Source organism: Motacilla alba, chromosome 2 (genome assembly GCF_015832195.1).
Source record: "Motacilla alba alba isolate MOTALB_02 chromosome 2, Motacilla_alba_V1.0_pri, whole genome shotgun sequence".
Classification (NCBI taxonomy): Eukaryota; Metazoa; Chordata; class Aves; order Passeriformes; family Motacillidae; genus Motacilla; species Motacilla alba.
Window position 1 is genome coordinate 147,466,006 of NC_052017.1, and position 19,886 is coordinate 147,485,891.

At 37.1% G+C, this 19,886-nt stretch overlaps 1 protein-coding gene across 12 annotated transcripts in view; it reads right to left on the reverse strand.

Annotated features, from left to right (window-relative positions):
• Positions 1-19,886, reverse strand: part of TRAPPC9 (trafficking protein particle complex 9) — a 450,420-nt gene that overhangs the window by 385,887 nt on the left and 44,647 nt on the right. For all 12 annotated transcript variants that reach the window (XM_038162115.1, XM_038162165.1, XM_038162154.1 and 9 more), the window contains 5 exons: positions 16,294-16,439; positions 11,561-11,646; positions 4,182-4,308; positions 2,526-2,658; positions 680-843 (listed from right to left, as the gene is read on the reverse strand). In XM_038162115.1, coding sequence (XP_038018043.1) covers positions 680-843; positions 2,526-2,658; positions 4,182-4,308; positions 11,561-11,646; positions 16,294-16,439 — 656 coding nt within the window. The remainder of the gene's footprint in view (positions 1-679; positions 844-2,525; positions 2,659-4,181; positions 4,309-11,560; positions 11,647-16,293; positions 16,440-19,886) is intronic.

Consider the following 19,886-nt stretch of genomic DNA (forward strand, 5'->3'; position numbering starts at 1 on the left):
ATAACAATCCCTCAGAGGACAAACCAAAAAAAAAAATCACAAAACAAAATCAGGATTCACCTATCAGACCACTTTTTAATACTAACATGGACAGAGCATTTCAAGAGAATTAAGTGCACACAGGGGATGTGCTGTATTTCATCCAGAGCTTCAATTATTCTTGTAACTCACAATAGCTTATTTTATTTATTGCCTTGTCTTCGAAAGTCTTCTCACCATTTTTTTTCTTACTGCTCACTGAGTAAGATAGAAACAGGCTTATTTACTTCCACTCCCTCAAGTAGGACAACATTACTGCTAATAGTAATTTATTTAATGAACTAATCAGCATATTTAGACACAAGGAGAAAATAATTTAGACCCAAGATTCTTCCTCTTTACCAGTAATTGCCTCGGGATTTTTTCCCCAAGTAACACTGAAATTGAATCTAAATTTTTAAAATGCAGGTGACCCTTTAACACAGAAATGGTTCTACAATTTCCTTCATCTTTCTACATTTCCTCACATTCTCTTTCATTTCTATATTCCTACAATAAAATCAAACTGAATCATTTCAGCTCTGTAATGGGGACTGTGATATTTATTCTAAACTGATCTAAAAGAAGTATAACACAAATAATCTCCCTTTCAACAGAGAAGTCAGCATGATTATTACCAAATATAAATCAGCATACACACCCTTGGTGTTGACTGTTTTTGCTGTCACCTCCAGTTTCTCCAAAGGTTCTGTTCCAATATTTTCTAATTTAATGATGAGCTGCTGGGTCTCTCCATTGTACAGCTGGACAGACACATTAGTGGAGATTTCATCCCCTGAAGAAGGCTGAAGTGTATGAGCAGACCTACAAAATGTGACAAACAAATTATTATGATGAAAATGTTAAAAACCTGTCCTGGTTACTCTATTCACTATTTTTGGAAGACTCAGAAACTACTCAGAAGACACTAAATAACATTCTCCATTCCCATTTTTAGAACCATTGAGCACCAAAATTAATAATTTATACATAAGACAAGTCAGATTTCAAGCAATATGGAATGCATATTCTAACTGAAAACTTGTTAAACTACCTGCAAAAACTGTAAGGAAGGGGAAAGGAAAAAGAAAAGATCCAGAGCAGGTTGTCATATTTGTGGAGTTGCCAGACAAAGGAAGGAATGATGAATCTGACTCCATGTTCTTAGAAGGCTAATTTATCACTTATGATACTATATTATATTACAGAAAACTAAACTAAACTATACTAAAGAATACAGAAAGGATACAGACAGAAGGCTAAAAAGATAATAAAGAAGATAATAAAGAAGACTCGTGACTCTCTCCAGAGCCTCGACACAGCTTGGCCGTGATTGGCGATTAAGTTAAAACAATTCACATGAAACCAATGAAACAAGCAGCTGTTGGTAAACGATGTCCAAACACATTCCAGAGCAGCAAAACACAGGAGAAGCAAATCAGATCATTATTGTTTTCATTTTTCTCTGAGGTTTCTCAGCTTCCCAGGAGCAAAATCTTGGGCAAGGGATTTTTCCAGAAGATATGACGGTGACAGCAGGTCACTACAAGGAGCAGGTTTAATGGACAGTGCAGGGCATAAACCTCACAGCAGTGGATCCAGGGAAAAAATTCCCAGTGTAAGAGGTGAAACAATGCGTAGAGATGAACTCTTTGGAGCATGAATGAGGGAAGGAGGTTGCAGACCAAGACAGATGGGCAGAGGTTCCATTCCCAACTGCACTCTCTGTGCTAATGCAGAGTAGTCAGAAGGCATCAAGGATACAAGGACAGAAGTTACTGAGATTAATGATCAATAATTCCACTTCTTTTTGCAGGTATTCCTGCCATCCTTCCCTTTGATCCTGTCCTTCCTTACCACAAGACAAGCAGCCTCCACAAACAGGAGCAGATTTCAGTCTTTCAGAACAGATCTGTGACGAGGACTTTGAGTATTTTTTGTTCATTCAGAATGTGCTGCCATGTACTGTTAGCATTTCAGGGCTCTGAAATTTGAGCATGTGGAGTGAAAGGGAAGAAGGAATTTCTTTTTCCCCCTCATATTGAGACAAAAGTATAATGGAATAGCATTCTAAAAAGCAAAACAAATTATGTTTTCAGTTACTGTATAAATGTACTATTAGTAATTCTTCTTCTGTATATTTTTCTCTCTTATTTTTTTTCTTTCTTCTGTGATAATTGATCTGAGTTGACAGTCATACCTGGACTTGACTGTTAAGATATAAACAGTGAATTCTTGGCTTGATACATCCCTCTTTGCCCAAAACCAAAGTTTTGAGCACAAAAAATATTGCAATATTATTTCTGCACGTTTCTGTGAAATTCCATGGTTTCAAGCAGTAAAGCAAGAATCTCAGGTTTGTATTCTAAAGTAAATAATGCAGATTTAGGATATGTCCTGTTTTACTCAAGCATTGATTATACACTCAGGTGGAAAGGCTTTTATTCAGCATGTGACTAACATTTGTATATGACCGAGTAAAATCATAACTTAATTTAATTTTTCACCTTGGAAGGGAGGTGCTGATCTGCAGCCTTGGCAAAGCTGGAATGACTTCAACAGTGCAGCCACTGGTCTTCACACCTGGCAGACTGTCTAGAAGGCAATCACTGAAGACTCCAAAAACGGAAGTATGATAACCTGAGTTTTAGATGAAAACACCAGTTATGTTGTGAATTGTACTGTTTTCTGGCAGGTCTAAAAGTATCCAAACCACCACCTTCTCTACAGGAGAATCTTCTCAGGACACATAATATGTACAGGACTTTGAAACCCCTGAAATAACAACATTTATAACTACCTGACAATGTACAATGTTCACCTCTGCATCTGTGGCATGTAAAATAAAAGAAATTGTAAAGAGCTTCTGATTTCTACAATGCATTACAGTAACTTCTGCAGAATTCCTTACAAGATCAACATCACAAGTCATAGCATGGACATCATTTTATACCTGTCACCAAATTCCCTGGGACACGTAAAACATGTCAACCTTCAACATGCATTCCCTATTTCCTCAGAAAAATGTTTACAGAAAGAATCTCAACTACATCCAGAAGGATAAAAGAATCCTAAAGGAAATTATTAATGGAAAAAATATGCATGCATAAACACAAACAGCTGCCATGAAAGACTACAACTTCTGAAAGTTCAATTTAGTAGAAAAATACCTCTCCACTGATTCCTTACCAGGCAATATCTATAACTGAAGGAAAATTTGATACATTGACACACAGAAAACTGCCAAGTACAGAAATCAACTCCTCTACTTGCAATACATTTTTAGTATGTGGAACTCAAAAGGAGACAACTACAGTACAAATGTTCTGAATGCTCTGATGCTATTCTGTATTTACTGAAATAGTTTCTGAGAAAAAAAAAAATCACATGAAAAATTGTTTTATGAGCAGACACAAAAGCACTTAAGAAAAACTCAGCAAGAACAATTTCTTCAAGTTCAAAACCATCTTCTTTTAGAGCTTAGCTTTATCGAAATGGTTCTTACCCTGTATCCTAACTTTGCATTCCAGGAAGACATAGTTAAAAATGTGATTTGGTAAGATGATTCACTCCTACTACATGTTGAATCCATATTTTCCACATATGCCTCCTTTTCTAGGTCTGCTAGCCTTTTGTAAAAGCTCTTTAATTTTCTTCCTTACTACAAACACAGTTTTATTTAGGCTTATTAATGAAATGATATCTTGACTGCAACAGGCCATACACCCTGGCTAAATTGTTTCCACGGAAGCAATCTGCAAAAATTTCTGTAATCTTACATGAACACGATTAATTAAGGGGGAAAAAAAGCCTGCAAGATTATCTTCTGCATTTTTAAGAAAAAAAGTTCAAGTAATCCTCCTCAGAAGCTTTCCAAATGAAAGCATTAATAAAGGGGAGCTGGAGTTCATTATCCTCTTCCTCTCACACATGAGATACTCCAAGAATGTGCTCGTTACTGCTGCTGCAGCCAAGTGATTCATCAGGCTGTTTTTAATGAAGCCTGGTGCAGGGAACAGATTCCCTGTGTTCCTTTTTACTTTTACTTACCGAGGAGAATTCAGAATTGTGAGCACACACGTGGCAAACAAAGCCATGCAACCCACAGGGGTGTAAAACTCAGGTTGTTCTGCCAACAAGGAGTGAGTGGAGCCATCCCTTACCATTGACAGTGATCTGCCCTGTGGTTTGGGGAACACCAACCAGAGTCACGGGATAGAGCCCAGATTCTGCAGGGAGGGAAAGGGCAGCAGGGAGAGATTCAAACTCTACTCCAGTTGTCAAGAGACCCTGAAAAAACACATTATACAGATAAATACATTTATGATATACACTTACACTTTGATGCTACATACTTATATTTTAATTCCATGCATTACATCAGCCAAACTTTTATGATTTATTCCAATTTACTCATGGCAGTTATTCTGGGGTTTGAGTTGCAGTGTGCATCCACACTTACAGCAGGATTTGTATTCAACATGGAAATGTGTTCCAGGAACTAAGCTGGGAATGATGTATGAAAAACTAATAAAAATTTATACCCAAGCACAGTAAAAAAAAATCACAGATCTCATCAGCATGGTGCTGTTTTGTACCTACATTTAATTGTACCTGTGACTTTAATGTGAATATTTGATAGATAGTGGAAATCAAACATCAATCACAGATCTTGCTTACCTTTAATTACCTGACCAAAATATGTTTTCTAAGAGGAAAAAAAAAATTTTGTATTTGCAGATAACAGGGCAAGTCTAGCTTAACCATCCAACCTAAATATTTCAGTGAGTTGGAATAATGCATTCATTTTGCTGAACTGATCCTCTCAAGCCTAAATGCCTGCAGTTACTCCCTTAGTGTCAGAGAAATCTTTTAGCATTCTAAATTTAAAACATGGAACAAAATGAGAAGTGAAGCAGAAAAAAAAAATCATTGAAGAAATTTCTGAGTATGGCATTACTGTTCTTAGTAGACTGGGGGTTTTCTTTAAGCTTGGTTAATGAATTGAAGATGCTTGAGCATAGAATGTGCTGTTAAAAGTAAACTTGATTTTGGAAAGCATATAAATCCAAGCTGCCCGTTGTTTTTCTATACACATATTTACTTTTATTTTTGAATAAAGATGCTACAAAGACCTCCATCAATGAAAGCACAAGTGGATTAAATCTTAACTCTGTGTGGATGCTTAAAGAGAACTGAGAAGCCTGTTGAAGAGGAACACACTTTTGTGAAGAGAGATGAAAATTGTGAAGAGAGATGAAAAAACTCACAGTTTGAGCCACAGAAAAACACATAACATATCCAAAATCTGTAAAATCTCTGTTCTAGGAATTACTTCTTTGTAGACTTGACACTCTTGAGACAACACCTAATTCACCCAAAGCTGCATTAGAGAACTCTGTCCTTGAGACTGCACAAAATTCCATTTCACCATTGTACTTGAGTTGTAAGTAAATACTCTGTCACACCCTCATTTCTACTGAATTTTTGTTTTCCTCCCATTTCACATGCAGACTTCAGCTGTTAAGAAACCATCCACAAAAACACAAGTAAAACCTAACTTTGTCTCTCTGTATATTCGCCACCCAGTGTATCAGAGCACTGAGACTCTTTGATTCCCACATTAATCCTTCCAGTGGGATTCACCCCACAGAAATGGGATGAACGTTCTCTCTTTAACACTGATGTAGCCTCAGTTTTCACCACAATTCTGCTACTTTTGCTTTGGCTGAAGCAAACCTTAGAACACAAACAAAAGCTGACCCCATACACTCTCCAGAACTCACTTTTAAAACTGGTACAGAAGGCTTTTAAACTTTATTTTAGTCTCAAAATCACTGATCCATCACTTGGCCTAATATTCAAATACATTTGAATTATTCAGGATTCATCTCAACTAAAAACTTTCATCCAAGGACTTCCAAGTCCTGCAAAATCAGTGATAAAAACCCCACAAACCCTCCAGTGTCTTGTTTACTATCAGCTGTAGCAAATGTAAATAAAAAAAACATTTTTTGTTTATTTATTAGGGACAGGGACCGCTAAATATTCTCTAATATGTAATGCAAACCTTGAAAACAGAGGGATTTTTTAGAGAAAAAGCACAACTTAAATGCCAGAACACCTGCACTAAGCACACACTGTGCCTGGACTAGAAATTGAAGTGCTTCGAGTGCACAAATACAAAACCAAGAAAGCAGCAGTCAATTCCCTCCCCTTCAGAGTTCTACTGTTCAGTAAAACTTCCAAGTTTTGAAAAGTAAAGACATTAAGCAAACATTAAAACTCATCAAAATGGGGAAAAAAAAATCAATATAAAAATCAACTAGACTTCAGATTTCCAGACATAAATTGAAATCAAGATACTTACCCTTAAAACTTAGGCCACACAAGTGAGTTTTAAAAGACACTGACATATCTTAGAATGTCTGAAAGACGATTCCAAGAGCACAATTTGCTGAATTGCACAGTTCTGCAATATTTGCCCAACATTGCCCTCTGGTGCCTGAAGATTTGCAGTTTTACAGTGAAAACCTAACCAAGGCTGAAGTACTCTCACATTAACTAAAAAATTTCAGCCACACCACCAAAAGTAGGGAAATGTGTTAGATTTCTTTTCTTGAGAGTTATTATTACTTTATTTCAAGCAGTAATATTTAGTAATCATTTAGTCACCGCTTGGTAATCATTTCTCTTTCTGAACCTACAGGAACACATCATCCAAATCCAAGGTTTCCTCCAGGGAATTTATGAGTCATGCACACACAAAAAAAGTTTACATTTCTTTGTATTCTTCTAAAACAATTTAAATTGTCTTAGAGAGGATGTATGTATGCTTTTATCACAGCATGTCTTTCAATCACTTCAAATCTCATTTTAGTTTTAGAGGAACAAAACAACTTGCATGTAAATGGCAGCATTTGGGGATGCTGTTAAAATAACAGGAGTATGTAACTGCTTTTTTTAGGCTTTACTTACCAATCCCAAACTGCAATCATTCTTTTTTTAAAGTAACATGACCTTCAAAGTTACTTTCCATGCTGAACATACTTGTATACCATGTTGTCAAATACCTTACACAAAAACTGTCAAATATTTATTTTAAAGGAAATTTTCCCTACTATTTCTAATGTTATTATTTCAGGCAGACCTACAAAAACACCAAACACAATCATTTTTATTCTTTTTCCCCTTCACCTTTCTGTGTATATTCTTGACTAAAACATTCTCCACTAAAGGTAGTGTAGCAGTAATTAAATATTCTCTCAAGACAGCAGAAACAGCAAAAGATGTGACCTCAGGAAAGAGAAGTTCATGGAAACACCTTAAACCATCATAAGCAAAGCTGTGGGACTGATCATACATTCAGATTTATCAAAATTTTAGATGCTGTTTCTAAACATCAACAGAGAGCTCTTGACTAATAGCACAATTTTCAAGTTAAAAAAAAAAAGAAAATAAAAGCAATGACCATTCTTAAAGCATCATTAATCAAAATACCACACCTGATTGCATTCAAATAAATACAGGTCCCAAACAGAAGGAGAACCACAGAACAAATACTTAATTTAATGACTAAGTATTATAAATTATAATATTCTCATGGGTTAGGGGGTAGCATTTTTTTGTTTCTTGATATTTATTTATTAAATGCAGTTTACACTGTCTGTAGATCTTGTAGCTTTCTTGGAATCATGGCTGTATTTTCCACAGTAAGAGAAGAGAAAATGCTTTCCCTCAATATATAACATGACCTCAGAATTTCTCAGCTTTTTTTTTTTTTTTTTTTTGCTTTTATTAGGAAACTTGATAAGAAAAGAGGAAAAACTAGTTAAAATCTTAGAGAACTTAACATTTTGTGCTGCTTCTTCATATGTATTTTAGTAGTAAATCTCCCCAGACTGTACTGTGGTTTGCTGCTTTGAGCGTTTGTCTTAAGATACAAAATAAATCCACTGGAGATTTCCCAGAATTTCTGGATCATTTTGGAAGGCCTGAAAGGTGAAGATCATTTTTTCCTGCACAGAAAACTTCAGTAACAGCAGTAACATCAGAACAAACTGCAAAAGGGCTGGAGGCCATCACTCACAGACCTGAACAATGCTGTACAGAAATCAACATTCCTGGCAGAAAAGGTGAAGTGGTGGCACAGTTGTGCAGCTGAACACCCCATCTCCAGGTGACCTGCACCCCAGCAGCAGCATGGCAAGAATATTCTGTCTAACCATCCCAGCCTGGTTCTGGTTAGGCTGATTTTTGTCTCTCATTCTGCTGGTTTAAGGTACCTGCTGAGTTTTATTAAAGCATTTGTTCTGATCAACCCCAAGATCTCTCCTATTTCACTTTATTGACTCACACAATTGTGGAAGCTAAACACTTCCATGCTCCATTATTGAACATTTTCATCTGTCGTTTTACAAACACTGCTGCACTTTTCATTGGACCAGCCTTCTAACTGTATGGACAAAACAGAACCATGAAATAGAAAAAGACAGAAAATGAACACAGAAATGGGGCAGGAATGAAGAATAGGTACCTATTCAGACTCCCAAATCAGGAATATTCATTACAGGAAATTAACAATAAAAACAACAAAAATGGGCTAACATCCTTGAGAACAATAAAATAAAATAACAAAGAAAATCAATAGTTCCGAGTTTATCATCAGAGCAACACTAATCAAAGTCTTGTGTCCACAGTCTCACATCAAGTCTAGAAATTCAATGCCTTTTACTTAAGCACACCTCAATTAACCTACATGGACTCAGCATTAACACTTCAATTAATGAAAAAGCTCAGGAAGCCTTTCCATGGGGAATCATTCTCCTTAACAACCTGTGCTCAATGCTAACTTGTTTACCATCACAACAGAAATTCAACAAACAGAAAGACACAGTAGGAAAAGTACCACGGCAAAAGCTTGGGTTTCATTTAACGTGAAATGAGGAATATAACAGAACAATAAATCTAAATTGAGGGAAAGGGAAAAATTAAAAAAAAAAAAAAAATAAGACTGTAGATTTCAGTACAGTTATATAGTGGTTAATGGTGGAGCAGGGAAAGGACAAAGGAAAATTAAACCAAGCAATGGAGAACTCAAAAGATGACTGGCAGTAAGCCTGAATGATCTTGAAAAGGTGAGGTGCTGAGTCAGGCAGGAGGAAAAAAGTTGTGGGAAAAACAAGTTGAAACTGCCACTAAATGACAGAAAAGGATACACTTGCTATGAAACTGAGTCACTGAGAGTAAATAATCTGAAAGGATGTGATACGTGATGAGAAATCAGCCAAGGAAAGGGTATGGGGACTGCAGGCATGAGTACATGTTAATAATAAAACACACCATTTTAAAATATTAACCAGCACTCTGAATTATTAAAATGAAAACAGAGGAGTTTATTCTTATGATAAAGTAATGCCTATTCCCACATTCCAGAAAGTTCACAGATGAGACTGGAAAATCAACAACTTCGGTTGGAAAGAAATTGTGGAGGTCATCTTGTTCAGCCCCGTGCTCAAAGCAGGGCTAGCTTTGGTGGTAGTTTAGGTTTCTCACATCCTGTTCACTCCAGTTTTAAAGATTTCTAAAGATGAGAATCTCAGGTTCTTTCTGGACAAGCATTCCCAGTGTATGCTCCCCCTCCTGCCTGGGAAAAGGGAGTTTTTATTAAGGAGGGAAGTTTCCCAAGGCTGCAGCTCATTCCCTGACTCTCTCTTAGCTGGGCACCTCTGGGATGAGCCCAGCTGTGGTTTTGCTGCACTTTCCCATTTTGGGATTGAGCAGCGCAGGAGGAATCATCCCAATATTCTTCTCCTCTACAAGCTGAACAGATGTCAGTGTTTTTATCATTTGGGGAGCTCCAAACTGGCCTCAGTTCCAAAGAAATTGTCTCTAAAATTCCAAATCAAGGGGAACAAGCACTTTCCTCAACTTGCTGCAGTCTTGATAAAGATACAAATCTACCAAAATCAACCAATTTCTCCAAGTGAGGCCACATTAGTGAGGAGCAGAATTTCTCACAGCACTGACTAAAGAGCTGTATTAATCTCTTCAATGATTTGCATCTGGTTGGCAAATTAATTCCTCTCGTGCTTTCCACTGGAACTGGAATTCAGTGGTAATTCCAAGACAGAACTTTATCACAACAACAGTAAAGAGAAGTATTGGTGCTACTACAATTAATTTGCTCAGGGAATGGATGTTGGGCAGATCTACACAAATAACTGCATTCTGAATTCTTGAGTGCATGTAAGCACTCAGAAGGAATTTCCTCATTAAGAAATTTTCCAAGTTTTTTATATATAAAATGACATCCTTACTTACACAATACAAATTAGACCGTAAATCAAAATGTTCTTAATCAATTGATTCCCACAGAGACCCTTCTGATGTGCAGCTTTACAACTACTTTTTCTGTCAATCCCTAAAAAATTTGAATACTTCTGTGAGGGTGAGAGAAAATGCTGCTGGAGAAAGCAGCATGTTAGCTTCCAAGAATTAATTTTATTGTGCTATAAAAACAAAATCTTTGGGCACGTTCACTTCCCATGGAAAAGCACTTTATTATATGTGGTTTATTATCAGTAATTTAGGTCAACTTGCTTGACTAGACATTGCAGTAGACATATCAATAAAAACAAAACCCAAACAAAAATCATGAGCAAATAGATGTACACTGATTCAATTAGCTTGACAGAACAAAGGGCACTAAGAGATGTGATTTATATTTAAAGCAATACTAAAGGTAAAAAATATTGAACATAAAGAAAAATGCTTGATTAGGACTGGGTGTACATTAAGTTGGCCTGGTAGTTACAGATCTTTTAACCTTTAAATGGATAACAATTTTTAAAAATCCTGTTAGCTGGAATACAGAAAGAAAAAAAAAAAAAACACAATTTCCTTTTTTTCAGAATACACTGCAAACAGCCAGCTGAAATAGTAGAGAGCTTGGGCTTGATCCTTCTAACCTCACATTTTTCTCCAGTGGTTTGGCCTTTTTTTTCACTCCCTTCTGATCATCTGACATTAGAGTGTTTTTAAATAACATAAATCACTGGGAACAACAAATCCGTGAGCTGAAGCTTTTATTAAAACCCAAAGCTTCTCAGATCTAACTATTTTAGTTCATCAGGTTTTTAAATTGTGGTCAGAATGGGAATTTGAAAAGCAAGGATGAATACAGACTTTTAAACAACATTAGCAAAGGTACAATAATTATTAGGTTTTGGGTATAATTATTACGTGAAAACCAGTCTATGTACATCATGTAGCAGGAGTTTTACTCCATGCAGAAATGTACAGAATGATTTATGGGTCAGTGCCAGTAAAGCATTTAAACACTCTGAGTTGCAGAGATTTTTCTTTTCAATACCTCATCACCAAAAATATGAGAAAATTGATAACACCACACCGTTAAACTGAGGTTATGCTGGCTTAAACCATCTTTAAAGAATATTTATTAAAAAAAAGTATTTGAAAGTCCAAATGTGATTTTTCTTCAAAAAAATAGCAGAAAGAGAAGATTTGGAAAGATGCATACCATGTTTTCTACTCGGAGCTCAAAAGGCATAGGGTTGTACACCATCAACTGAACTTCACACACATCTCCCTGGACCCACTGGAAGTCTGCAAGGAATAATCACAAAATTAAGGCAGGAATTACCTAATCATAGGGTTATAAAAAAACTCCTAGCAGTTGAGCTGTCAGATTGCTATAATACCTAATATATCTCTATAATCTTCACAGCCCAAGTACTGCACAAGAGCATTGTGTGACAGAAGCTGTAAATCCCAGGCAAAGCAATAGGTGAAGGGACTGGAAATGTTCATTAACACAGCAAGAGTGCTCTAAAGACCCAGTGCTTCACTGGCAAAATTAACTCAGGCAGCAATTCAAAACACGACTTCAACACATCCTTCATGTTCAACACTTAAAGCTTTCCATACTTGGAGTTATGTAGAGCACACATGGCCTTGATATTGGAGACCTGGAGAAGAATCAACCAGGTAAGAAATGAACACAACAGCAAGAAGGAAATCACAAGTCCTCATTCAGACACAGCTGATTAAATTGAGTACGTAAAGAGACAGTGAAGTAAAGTGGGCCAGGTAAAAAGATGTACTTGCAGTTTCTATCTTAGCACAAGAGACGGGTCAACTTTAAAGATATTTCACTCTGCCAATTTTAATTTTTTTTTTTTGAGTTTTATAATTTAGGGAGATGAGGCTGGACTAGTGGAAGGTGTTTCTGCCCATGGAAGGCGAGGCTGGAACTGGATGAGCTTCAAGGTCCCTTCCAGCCCAAACCATTCTGGAATTCTATGGTTCTGTGGGAGATTATGGAGGTCAGCAGCAGAGATGCAAATTTTGAGCAATTGTTCAATGCAAAAAGATTATTTTATATCACCACTTCATAACCTTTTCAGCCCTCAAGTTTGTACCTTCCAAATTTCTCACAGTGAACCACATGCACCTGGAGTGCAGACTTTAAACTAATGTGGCAAGATTCTCCCTGCAAGCTGAGGATCTGTAGTCCAAGTAAACAAAAGGTGGTTTAATTACATTTGTTAAATAAATCATTATTATAAGCTAAATTATAGCATACATAGGTTAGTTCTTCCTAGTTTACCCAATGATTTTAACATACATTGCTAACAATTTTTTTACTGGGATATTAGGACATGTCCAGTAAAAAACCTAGATAATCAATATTAAGACTTTAATGCACAGTTGAAGCAATCTGTACTCTAATTGTACATTCACAATCATTTACTTTCTGATTACATTTTGCAGGCAATATTAGAGAGCTCAAGGGAGATTTACTTAATGCAAATGTTTAACTCAAATTAATGCTAGTGGAAATTAAACACATACATCCACAGATGTTAATGGGTGATATTACTGTGAAACCTGAAAAGCAAAACTGTTGATTAAAACAAAACATTCACGTTCACAGTGGTATGAGATGTTCTCTACATCCCATATTTAATTGCTTATTAGTGTCCATGATGGCTTGTGCATTCTGCAGCCCCCAAACCAGCCAGTGACTGCTCTGCACAGGTACAGAGTTAACCATTGTGGTTTGCTACAGCAGCAGAGGCACCTGCAGTAGCACAGCAGCACTGCAGTCCTGAATCTCCACATTCTAACAATCACCACACTGAGGAATGTCTGTTCTGAAAGCACAACCACCCAACAGGGCTCCTCAACAGGCCCAGGACTCATCCCACCACGTTTCACTTATGCCAATGATGTCAAACCTCAGGGACTGGGCCAAAGCTTCCAGCTGGTGTTTGTTCCTCATGCTGTGGGCATCGGGGTAGAAACATTTCAGGTGTGGTATCTTGTGGCCAACACCTGGTAAAGCAGATTGTGGGATCTCATCGGGATCCTCAAGGTTTGGCACAAAATCCCACTGTTCATCACTGGAGAGCCTACTTTTCTCCCTTTCCCCCTTCCAAGCTAGTTCAAAGCTCTGTCAGCAAGCCCCATTGCTCCTGTGCTAGAACTTCTTTTCCATCTGAGAAAGGCTCATCCCATCAGGTCAGCCAAGTGTTGACAGATGGTCAAAAAACCCACATTTTTTCCATTGACAACAACCTCGAAGCCACGCATCCACAGAGCTCCTCCTGGTACGTGCAGGTTCCATCCGTCACCTGTAACACACCCCTGACTGACAATCCCTCCACTCATCACTCTGCTGGGCTCTGAGTCCATCTGCTTTGGGTTCTGAGTCCATCTGCTTCTCCACTGCAGAGACAGGGAGATGACCACTCTACTCCACCCTGGGCTTCTCAGGCACAGCTGTGCCCAGCTGTGGTCCCCACAGCTGGGAGGGACACAGACAGACTGGAGAGGATCCCAAGGAGCACCACAAAGGTGGTGAAGGACTGGAGAACCTCCCTGATGAGGAAGGAGTACAGAGTGAGATGTCCTCTCTGGGGTGAAGAGAAGGCTCAGGGGCAAGATCATCACAGTATTCCAGAACTTCAAGGGCTGCATAAAGACAACAGAAGCTCTTTCCTCACAAGGAGCACAGCAAGAGGACCAAGAGTAACAGACACCAGTTGTACTGAAACAGGTTTTATTTTCTTACTAATTTTTTTTTTTTTGTTTCAGTAAGAACAGTGATTCAGTGGAACAAACCTCCCCAGGGACATGGTGGAGTCTGAATCAATGGAGGTTTTTTGAGATGAGATTGAAATCCCCTGTGAAAAATGTGCCAGGGCAGTGCTACAGAATTGTTCCTTGGGGGAAAAGGTTTTGAAAGGAAAGGTAAAATGAGCTATATTTGTATCAGCTAATAGAGGTATGACAGAGCTGGTGGATTTACTAACAGAACTATGGTATATATTCTTGCTGCTTTAGACTATCAGCACTCAAAACCAACAAAACACTTCATGTCAAAAATCAGGAGGTTTATTTTTTATGACTAGCACGCTATTAAAGCAATTTAACTACAATGTAATTATCCCTGTTATTGTTTCCAATCAGAAAAGCTTATCAAGTTGAAAGCTGAAAACATTTCAAGACTTTCTAAAAGGGTTTTGTTTCCCTTTGGTTTGTCAGCAGTGCTTCATTTCCTTTGCTGTAAAACAATAATTTAACCAAAATATGGAGTACTATCTCCATGTAAGAAAAACAGTTCATTTGTTATTGTTGTTTTTAATTAATGTTAAATACATGCAATTAAAATACTCTCATTAATTTCGAAGTTAATAAATTTCTCAGCTTCTTTCAAAAGAAGTATCTGCTTTTATTTTGTATTTTCTTTTGTTTGCTAAACTTTGAAACATTAGAGGCTTTTAGCAGTGACTGCAATGTTTATATACTTCAAAAGACAAATGTTGTACAGGATCAGAAGTAATCAGACATCTCCTTAGGCTAAATAAAAACCTAAAAGAAGAATGTTCACTGTAAAATGTAAATCTCCTACGGTACACAAAGCACTGAAACAAATCCTAACCAGTTCAAAAATGCAAGTTCCTTTTGTATCCATCAAGGAATGAGAATACTGCTTTATACAATTATGTGACAAAACTGGGAATAAGGTTTTATTTAAATTTAAAAAAAAAAGACACAGTACAGCTAAGAGATTAAATGTTGAAAATTTAACAGTAATTAAACTTTCAATGAATTATTAAGAAAAATCAAGAGAGCACTTTAAGATGTTCCCCTACGTGCACATTTTTTCAATTTGTCCTTTAACTAATTCTTCTTAATCTTTTTTTCATTTCTTATCCTTTCTCTTTGGAAATCAAAGTAGTGCTGCAGCAAAGTCACACTGAGCCAAGTGCATCCAAACTGCCAGATCATCATCCCTGCTCTGCACATCCCAACTGTTCCTGTTTCAGCTGTTCATTGAAAATACACATCACCATAAACCCAACTGGAAAATGTGCATGTTCTTCTCAGGGTGAGGGATTTCACCTTAGTCATAACCAGGTCTTGTTTTTGTTGGAAAGAGGAAACCACAGTTTTTGTTGGAAAGTTTTTGTTGGAAAGAGGAAACCACAAAGATTCTCGGAGAACTGCCTGCAGGCAGGCACAGTCCAGATGAACAAGGAGCCAAGTTAAGATAAAATATCCTGCAAATTTCTGAAGCTTTTACAATCAGTTCTGTTCCACAGTCGCACAAATCTTTTTTTATGCTGACACTGATGCCTCTGGTAAAAATTATCACGCACGTGAAAGGCACAAAAGCCACAAAAAGAACTACCACTATTTGTAACTTAATCCAGGATTTAAACTTCTAATCTTTTTCCAATGGCATAATTACTGCACAGAAAGGCTTTATAATCTTTATAAAAGGAAAATTACTGATATTCCTAATAGGGTTTAAAAACTTTTTCTTGGCTGACCTGTCCTTGAGTAAAAGGGACCAATCAGACAGTTCATCACTCTGAGTTTATGTTAAATCAGAATAGGAAATGGAAAAACCACAACAGTGCATTTTCCTCAGGGCACTGAAACTGTGGTGGCTGCCAAGCAGAGCATGTCAGAACTAATTTTTCCCTCAATTCTCTTTTGTTTGAGAAGGAAATAAAACTAGTTTATCTCTTCTTGAAAAATCAGTATTACCATCTATGAGACTTTATTCCTCTTTTGAATATGAAACTGTGCCCCAGAGAAAAAAATATTTGCTCCTTCAGGACTTCAGAGTAAAAAACTGATTATCTCAAATGAAAGACAGCAATGTTCAGGTTTGCTTTCCTTGACCACAGAAGACTCTAATTTAATAAAATAACAGAAAATACTGTAAATTATCCTTACCTATTTTCTTGTTTCTTTCTTCCCCACGACTGTGTGCAATAATTGGAGAATATATGAATGGGCTTTTGGTTGACACATTCTGACCAAGTAAACTTTTCATTTTGTGAGGTCGGAGACTGGTTGGGAGGTTCAAGAGCTTCACAGATCTGTTGAGTAAAAGTAATCTCTAATTATTTCATTTATTCTATTTTGTAACAGGTGACTGTGTTAAAAAAAGAACTGATAAACATGAAATATCAGTCTGAGAATAAAATACCTGAAATGGAACACTTGAAGCAAACATTTACAATAAAAAAAGGAAATAACACAAACCCAAGGAAACAGCAGTTTCAGAAAGCTCTCAGAACACAAATAACAAAAGGAAAAAATCTTCTTTAGAAATCAACAAAACCAAAACTAGCCAGAACAGTGATTTGAAATCCAGCTATTAATTTTTGAGTACAGACTGAACCACAACTCCAGTGCAGAGAGCAGCCAAATATTTAACTTAAACCCAAACTAGAATCCCAAACCAGAAACCCAAACTAGACAAGATTTCACTGGGCAACACAAAGAAAGAAACTTCTCCACAGTGAATAAAGCTGATTTCAATACAGTGAATATGCAGAGTTGCTGCTGGAAAGAAGAAAATGTCCCAGAACGTTGAGTGGGCTTGTTAAACAATCAGAAAGCAATTAAAAATAGAAAACAAATGATTTATTAGATTGCATCCCTGCTAGACCCAATTCCCTACAATGCCATGCAGGGAAATCAGTGCTCTTCCAATGCTCAGGGGAAAGTAAAGACTACATTTTGGGCAGAAGAACAAGCAATAAATTGGTGGATATTCAGTAAAATCAACAGCATTCTGTAAACCTGTAGGACACCTAATTACTTCAAATCAGGAACTCGGCACAGTAAAGAACAGATATATCAGTATCACACTAATAGAAAGTAGACACACACAAGAAACCAAGATAATGTGTTTCTGCTGAAAAATAATGAAGCTGTAAGAGTAACACTACACAGACAGGTTCTCTCTGTGAAACAAAACATCTGATAAGAAATTACTAAATAACACTAAAAGTAGGTTGAACAAGAAATAGATCATATCTATATGTTACATATTGGTGATACTTAGTGTCAGCACCAAAATCATATGTAAAATCATAAACAATGAGCCTGAGGAATAAGGAGGAAACTGTAAGAGACCCCTGATATTTCATACTTTAAAACCTCTTCTGATAGAATTTTTCTACAAATAGGAATGCAACTTAAAGCAAAAATGTAAATTATACTTATCTGAGGAAGCAAACACTAAATTTGATATAGAGGTAACAAAAAGGAATTTTATTTGATATACAGAGGAAAGTGCTTTGGCTCCTTCATGGTTATTATGTAAATACTAGTGGATAACCTGATTTACCTAAATGCATGACAGTGGAAGGAATATTCCTCAAAACATTTCAGAGAGCTCATTTCAGAGTACCCTCACAGGTCAGAAATAGAGGAGAGCAGATTTTAATTCCTTTGTGTGAAAAGCTTCAGTCATATCCCTTGGTCTGACACCACTGAATGCAAATGAGTGACAATTATGAACTACTAACTGATTTCACTAGCTACCCAGAAGACCAAAATCCTGTATTTGGAAAATGTTAATTAAAACCAACCTTGCTTAGATGGGAAAGGAAACAGTTTTGTTGTTTTTAAGAAATCCCACTACACTAAGTAAACAGAGGGAAGGGAAAAAATGGCACTGAGTCAATTTGAAGTAGTAAGGAAAGTATGTAAGGACAACTAAAAGCAGCAGTGATGAAAAGAAAGACATTTTTCTGCTTTTAAATATATTAGTCAGACAATTACCTTTAACATAGGTAAATTATAAAAATGGGAATAGTTCATTTTTTATCTGAGAAAATACCAGATGATGATTTTATATTGAACATGAGTAACGGAATATCAAGATTTTGCCTTGCCAAATCTCTTCTATTGCTTTCAAAGTACTGGGGAGAAAAGGTAACATTGCCACTGTGTTCCTATTTCACTGTGGCATTTCCATGTCTGACAGTATTTTGATTAAGAAATCCACATCCAAAATAAGCACCCCACATTAAATGGATTAAAACTCGTAGACCATGAAATGCCAACAGTAAATAGAAGTCATCCCCATCAGTAAATGTGTGTTTCTAGAGGGCTCTAACATGGATTGAATCGTAAGCTGAGGTTATTCAACATTCATCAAAATGACATTTCCACACATTTATAATTGATGTCACAAAAATTAGCATGATTTAGCTCAGAGAGCTCTGCAGTCCAGAAGCACAGCTGGCCCCCAATGGGCTGGGCAGCTCTACAGCACCAGATCTGCTGGGCAGATGTAACCAGAGCCTTTTTATCTAAATTCAACTAACATTTTATTGGAGCACAAATTTTTATTATTATGGCTTTAATAGAAATTTTAACAGACAAGAAGGAAAAGGAGAGGAGCAGCAATTCTTAAATGTTAAATAAAGCTGATGCTGGGTTCCTCGCCCCATGGTAAAACAGAAGGAACTATTCCCAACATTCCAAGCACAGCCAGGTCCAGACAAGTTGATAATGTAAGTGGATATGTTTTTTCCCTTCTCTCAGAGTACAAAACATTGTAATTGACATGAAGTCTTTCCCACTGACATCTTGGGAATCTCTTGCCAGAGTTCTGACTGGCCTCTTCTTCCAGTATGTTCTCCCAGGTAACAAGTGTCTGGATAAGAGGAAATGGCCTCAAATTGCATCAAGGGGGTTTAAATTTCATCTTTGAAGAATTTTCTTCATGGAAAGGTTGTCAAGGATTGGAAGGGGCTGCCCAGGGAGGTGGTGGAGTCACCATCCCTGAAAGTGTTCAAAAAATGTGTGGATGTGGCATCTGAGGACATGGTTGAATGGTGAACATGGTGGTGGTGCTGGGTTGATGGCTGGACTTGATCACCTCAAAGTCTTCTCCAGTTTTAGCTATACCATGGTTCTATGATGCTATGACTAAATTCATGACTCCCATGAAGGAGGATTCAATCAGCATTTGCCCCATTTTCTTCACTATTCAGCATATTTCTTCTGAATAGGAATTATCTTTCCTTCAATAAGAAAATATTTTCTTTTAGTCATCTATTATTGATACTCAGTGGCTACCTTCTCTCTGACTCTCTCTAATGTCTCATGCCAGGCTTCAACCTGAACAAGCTATTATTCATTGGCCTGACTGCATGATGTGCCTGAATGGAACTGAGATTTAAAAGAGGCCAGTGCCAGCTTGGAAATGCAGCATCTGGAAAGGGAGAGGTACAAAAAGCACCATTTCCAGCTGAGTTCCAAGCTCTGTGGATGGAGACTGCATCCAACTCGTGGACCTTCAGTATTGAAATGATCAAGTATTCAACTAAAAATCTCAGCTGCAGCAAAATAGCTTCCTTCAATTGAACAAGGAACTGTTGAAGGACAGTTCTTACAAAAAAAACCCAAAACTTCTCTCTTTCTGAAACTAAAGGCCACAAAGTATTTTCTGGTCAAAGGCTCTATTTTTGATCAAGAGCTTCTCAAAACAATTTGACATTCTGACATTCTTCCGTGTTTGTGTG